Here is a 6,341-nt window from a genome sequence, read left to right on the forward strand (position 1 = left end):
GTAATTATCAAGATTGTACTATTTCTCGTTATTCGTTTGTACATGTATTATTATTATTATTATTATTATAAATAATTATTAAACGTAGATCATAATTAGATTTAATAAATAAATTACTTTTGTATGATAAAAATCAAAAGATACCAAATTGCGCGCGAGCGTGAGAAATCTGGTTAATGGTGTCAACGTAATCGTTATATAGTTGGATAACTATACTCTTTCTCAACCTTACTAACTCACACGCGTATGCAAACTCTATGAAAAAGTAGAGTTTTACAATCTATTAGCTTGCTGCAAAAGATTTAACGTTTTTTTTTTCCTATTAAATAAGAACGAAGCTGAAGTTTCTTAAAAAGTGAAAACTTCTTTTTGGAATTTAATAGTGATAATTTCTATTGGATTTTCTGGAAATTATGCTTTTCACTTATATTTTGATAAATATAAATCTTTTGCACCAATCTGATATTTTGATTTAAATTCCAGATATGAAAGAAGGAGAGAAGAAGAAATAGGAACTCTTCAACTCTGATTTATTGCTCACGCCTTATTCTTATACGTCTCTTCTCTTTTGTCCTGGAAATTTTCAAATGTTTTCGAACTTTTTTTCACCCTTTCGCGTTCCTCTTGCGTCCGAGGAACAGAGAGGATTAGGGACTCATCCGAGAGATGAATGCAGGAGGAATGAGGAAAATATATGATAGAATTAATTTTACGATACGACAGAGATTGATTTGATGTTACGATTATTCCACTCCTATTCGCGTGATATCGCGTTGCGACACATTATGCTTTTATCGTCCACACGCATTACGATGGACGATGTGTGTGCGTGCAGACGGTGCATTTTACACTGATACGAAAATAAGTTTCCGATGAAATAAGATCTCGTGTTGTTAGGGTTATCGAAATGTGAACTCATGTAGACGATTCAGCGATAAATCAAGCGTAACGAACGATTTGCATAGATATATAATTAGCTCTTATATCCGTGAAAGGATAATTCTCGAAAGCGTGTGAGATAAAAGGAGCAAGGACGCCTACGAAGGTAAGTAGGAAGTCGTCGTAGGGATAGTTGTAAATGCCAAACATAAATATCTGCCGTATTAAAATAAATTCTTTTTCAATCAGTGCAGCAAAATGAAAAATAACGACTCTCGCGCCTCTATACAATCATCAGACATACATACATATATACAACATCAGACATACAGAAAATCTTTTCTCTCCGCATTTGGATTTATTACAATTAGAGAAAGATAGGTAAATACGTGGTGCACATCGATAAATACCGCGAGTCCCGTGGGCCCCTAATAAGATAAAAGTTATAATTATGATACGAATTTGAACCGCTGCCGAATAAATTTAATTAAATAAGAGAAATTCAACCAAAGTGAACCTTAATGCTTAAATATTTTTATGTGAATTTATATACATATCTAATTCTACAAAAATCTTACATTCTACATTAAAGAAACCTGTATCGAATCTCGTTGAGACAACGAGCTTATTAATTGAACGGTCGTATGTAATACATACTGCTCTCTGTCGCGTGTGCGTCATCACTTAATTAAGTACAGGTCGATCATTACGGCGCGATGTAACGCACCGTCGCGGTCGGCGACACCGCCAAGTAATAACACGACGAGATACAAATGCTAACCATCGACGGATCGCAACCGCCGCCGGCATAATTACACATTATTTCTGATGCACTAAAGTCTCAATCATAACTTTGGCCGTGTTGCGGGCGTGTCTCTCTGTCACTTTCTCACGATGCAACAACGGTACGTCAACTTATCATAGGAATTACTGGTCCACCGGCATTCTCTTAGACTTTGCGTTCGCCGGATTGATTATTCGCAATATTAAATGATTTCACGATGGATCGCGTACGAATAAAAAGGGAGCTTTAGAAACTTGTTGATTGTTTTTAAGTTTTTCAGTTAAAAAAAATGTCCTTTAACTTTGCGAACGAATATTAATATTTAAATTTTTATCATATTTTTGAAAACGTTATTATTCGCGATAAACAAAAATAGACGTATCATTCCTAAGATCTAGAATAAACTCGCTTGTTAAACGTTTTATCAAACCGCAAAGCGTTGTTAGCAAAAAATTTCATACGGATGAGCATTTTATCGTTTTTATCTTCGAGCAATCTATTCATTCTCATTGAAATTATGCCTCATAATAACAAACTCTCTTTGTATAGAAATGATTAGCATAGTTTGTCAGTAACGTACATTATTCTAATTGCACAACAATTATTATTTACGTTACCGAGTTTTACTTGACCCAAATTCGTTTTTCCGTGCCTTTACGAGAAACTATCGGCATCTTTTGTCTTTAACCGAACATCTCGAAGCACAAAAACTTCAAGAAGTGTTTAAAAAATTCAAAACGTCTAAAAAATTAGACTAAATATAGTTCTAATATCTTTTGAACACATCCGTATTACCTCAGAATTCCTGTTTTCTTTTTTTTTAATAGATCGCGACGGTTTTCGCTCATTCGTTAATTTTGTTCAAGCGGTTTCCATTCCGTTCAGAGCATCTCAAGAAGGTTATTTTGAACGAACGAGTTTCTTCAGAGAACCACATCCTGTTTCGAGCGAGATTTCCAGAGACAGGCAATCATAGCACTGAAGGAGAGTATCATCGTTATCAGAGTACCCCATTGCAAAGCCAATTCGATATTGCCCACTGTGAAATGCGCGCTCTGGGCGACTTTCAACAATTGTTCCGAAGGTTCGCCTATCTCGATTTCGATCCAGATAAGTGGAAGGATCATGCCATCCTTCAAATTCCCGAGAAACGGCACGCCGATTGCCCTTCGCACTTCCAGGTTCAATTGCATTCTCGATCGGCCGGCTAAGGCAATTGCTAGGCGCTAAAAATAGAAATTTGAGTTTAATCTTTATTCGCTTTCGATTGTAAAAATAGTAATAAAGACTGGAGATGCTGTTGCTTCTCAATTCTTTAACACAAATTATTATAGTCATTCTATCTTTGTCCTCACTAAATATCGAATAAAGACGGACTTTTATGTCGATCTTCTATTCTACTAGAAAGCTCCCAAAACTCGTGAAATGAAAATCAATCATAAGGTTCAAATAACAACGATTGACACGACGTAATTATCTATCCTTACAGAAATTTAATATTGCAAGGATCAATAATTAATTATAATTACTTGTTTGTTTTGCATATTAAAACTATTATTTAGTGCTTTTAGTACTCAAAATTATAGTAATCTTTTATTAAATTATTGGTCAGTATTAAATTAAATTTCTGTAAGTTAAATAAATATTTAATCGTGATAATACAATAGTTAAAATTTAGTGTTGACTTACTGGATGTAAGTCTACGTAGGCCTCGTGATCTTCCTGCCGAGGATTTAAACCATCTATTTGTTCCAGCAAAGACTTGTCGGCACCATAAAAATGCGGAAATGATATGAGCATGGGCGTGCCATCATTGCACGCGGACATGTTAAAGAGTCCTGAGGGTGGACAGACTCTCTTATCATATACTTTCGGGCAGAAGCATTCGTTTTGCTTATTTGAGAAGTTGTACGCATCTGGGGTGAATTTATATCTGAGACAAGAAAGAAAATCACACATGTCAAGAGACGTGCCTTCAATCAATTTATATTTTTCAATAACACTACAGTAGTAATGTATTTTCTCATTTTCGAATTATTTTTTATAAACAAAAACCTTTAATAAAATGATAATCATAATAATTATTATTATATTTATTATTATAATTATAGTAATAATTATTATTATTATTATTATGCGAGGAGCAGTATCAGACTGCTTCTCGTTCCGATAAAGTGAACTGTAACGTTCATGAAACGTTAGCATTTCAAGAATGAATATAAACACATAGAGATAATCCGTGAAACAGATAGCTTCTATATAGAAAGTACTCGTGGAAGCCTCAAAAGTATAAATAATAATAATAATTGTAAAGAAATTCTCGTAACCGAAATTATCATTTTATCAGACAGATTTATAAGAAAAAAAACGCTTCGAAATGTGAGAAGGTTATATTATTATGTAATAATAGCGTGGAACTAATTAGAACAATTTTTAAAATATTTATATAAAGAATATCCTAAGACTCGGATTGGAAATATTCAGGAATATATATATATAACTTTTCTCTACTTGGCGATCAAAATTTGCAATTAAATCGTGATGCATTAAAGTGCAAAATTTAACTTTTTATTTACCTTAAAGAAGGTATGTCGTAGATAGTCACTTGTTCGGCGAAATGGAGTGGTATCTTCCTGCACATATCCTTAGCATACACGTAAAGGGGTTTACTTGTGTCCTGTATTAAATATGGTGAAAATATACCCTCAGTGCCTTCAATTTTATCGCATTGCTCGTCATCCCAAACGACCCGGCTATTTAGTCCGTTCACTCGGTCGATCATGCCGAAATTTTTCTTGTCTCGCGATCCCGTATGCATCGTGATGCGATCCTTATCGAGACCAGTTTTCTATTTTAAAAAAATGTGTATTTCACGTTAATCGCAATTGAAAGATCATATTAATATATCTAAAAGACAATTTCACTATAACGATAAAATTACCTTTCGTGATGTTTATTTTTTAAGAAAAAGCATTTATCGTTGTAAAGTAAATATTTTAAGAATGGTATTTTTATAATCGGTATTCATTATCAGTTCTTATTAAGATATTTAAGTTAAATTATTCTCTTCAAGAAGAACAAAAAAGTCAAGATAATGTCACATTGATTGAATTAAGAAAAAAAAAAATGATATAATTCGGTCAATATGGCGTCGAATTGACATTAGTTCAACTTTCTTGTTCTCTCTGGATCGTCTTAAGACATTACTTAATATGCTAATATGACTCTGTGATTGGCTCATAAGATTTTAAGACTGTACTTAAGACTGTCTTAAATATAAGAACCGATTATATATGAATACCGACATAAGTAGAAATAAAATTTTCAATAAGATTCAAAACTCTTCGCGATTAAGCGTATGTAATCGCACGCACCATGGCCAGCATGCCGAACTTTTCAAAGGGTATGTCCCGCTGCAGCATCAACAACGGCTTGGCCATGTGGAAGAGCTGAGTGTCGTATCCCCAGAGGAAACCGTTGGCAGTCTCACTGATGAACGACTGCTCCTGCAGAGTCGACAGTACCGTGTTAGTAACGAATCGCACTGCGAAACTCAGGTCCCGAACGTATGCGGTGGCGAACATCAACGGCACGTTCGGCACCACGACAATATCGTTCTCGGGTCGCCCGCCTATCCATTTGTAGGATCTCCTGGTCTGATAAGTGATAGTGCCATTATCGTGCAACATCACGTTCATGCGACTCATCGTCTCTTGATATACGTAGGGACCGAGCTCTTGGACGCGCAGCTTGCTCGCCTCGTTCGCCTCGAATTCGTCCACGTTCGTGTAATTAAAGATATAGATATTATATTTCATCTTCAAGGGTGGGCGCTCCCACCAGTCGAAGATGAGAGTGCCGTTACGCAATTCCAGCGACGACAACACATAATTGTTGACCACATCTGCGTACCAAAACATGTAAAAGCCGACGGAACTGATCAGGAAGATGCCGCAGTAGATCCAGATGCGAAGACGATGACTGCGTCGAGCGCAACGCCCGATCGCCTTCTTCTCTATATCCAAGGCGGTGTCGGTCATCGAGATCGTCATACCGATCGCCAGGGTAACCGGTGAAAGAGACAATAATCTACTAACTGTGCAATCTCAATTTTTGTCGAAATCAGAGGAGAATCTCAATTTTTAATTTAGGTTCGATCAAAACTGAGTCTTTCGGTTTTCGAAAAGCAGTTTCCAAAATCAAAATCAACTGCTGGAGGACACTGTCCTTTAAAGACCTACGTCCGTAGCAACAAAGACGAACGATTGGAATCTCCAACGCGGTTGAATAGAAATCTCAATCGGACACAAGCAGATAAGTCGACGACGCGGCGGAGCGTCACCGTTGACGTATAACGTTTTAAACGAACTGGCCAGTTAAGCCATGCCGATCGCGTACAAAAACTTCCCCGCCTTTTTTAAAACGATAATATTAACGATAACCTTGCCACCCAGAGATTGATGACCTTTGATAAGTAATCCGATATATAGTTCAGTGCGCCAAGTTCAGAGGCGATGTCACTGTCTTGAGTTCTCGCTCTTCATTATCGCTCTTCTTCAGGTTTTCGGAAACCATCGACTGAAGAAATACCTGAATATCTAACGCATTTAGAAAAACATCTCTCTGAGAAACCTTGGAAAGATCACTTTCTTTCAGGCGTATTTAGCATTGTCTTTAG

The 6,341-nt window shown here is 36.2% G+C and overlaps 1 protein-coding gene across 1 annotated transcript; it reads right to left on the minus strand.

Annotated features, from left to right (window-relative positions):
* Positions 1-1,989: 1,989 nt before the first annotated feature.
* Positions 1,990-6,059, minus strand: LOC108750216 (lysosome membrane protein 2-like). Its single transcript, XM_018489536.1, has 4 exons — positions 5,038-6,059; positions 4,240-4,511; positions 3,353-3,596; positions 1,990-2,889 (listed from the first exon to the last, which is right to left on the minus strand). Exons 1-4 carry the CDS (start codon positions 5,713-5,715, stop codon positions 2,587-2,589), a joined length of 1,497 nt encoding a protein of 498 aa, XP_018345038.1. The 5' UTR covers positions 5,716-6,059; the 3' UTR covers positions 1,990-2,586.
* Positions 6,060-6,341: the final 282 nt, after the last annotated feature.

This window comes from Trachymyrmex septentrionalis, unplaced genomic scaffold (assembly GCF_001594115.1).
Source record: "Trachymyrmex septentrionalis isolate Tsep2-gDNA-1 unplaced genomic scaffold, Tsep1.0 scaffold11, whole genome shotgun sequence".
Classification (NCBI taxonomy): Eukaryota; Metazoa; Arthropoda; class Insecta; order Hymenoptera; family Formicidae; genus Trachymyrmex; species Trachymyrmex septentrionalis.

Coding starts and splice junctions, on each gene's coding strand:
- LOC108750216 (XM_018489536.1), bottom strand. CDS start 5,715: ATGACGATCTCGATGACCGACACCGCCTTGGATATAGAGAAGAAGGCG. Junction 4,512..5,037: donor AGTTCGGCATGCTGGCCATG/GTGCGTGCGATT, acceptor TTTTTAAAATAG/AAAACTGGTCTCGATAAGGA. Junction 3,597..4,239: donor TACGACATACCTTCTTTAAG/GTAAATAAAAAG, acceptor TTCTTGTCTCAG/ATATAAATTCACCCCAGATG.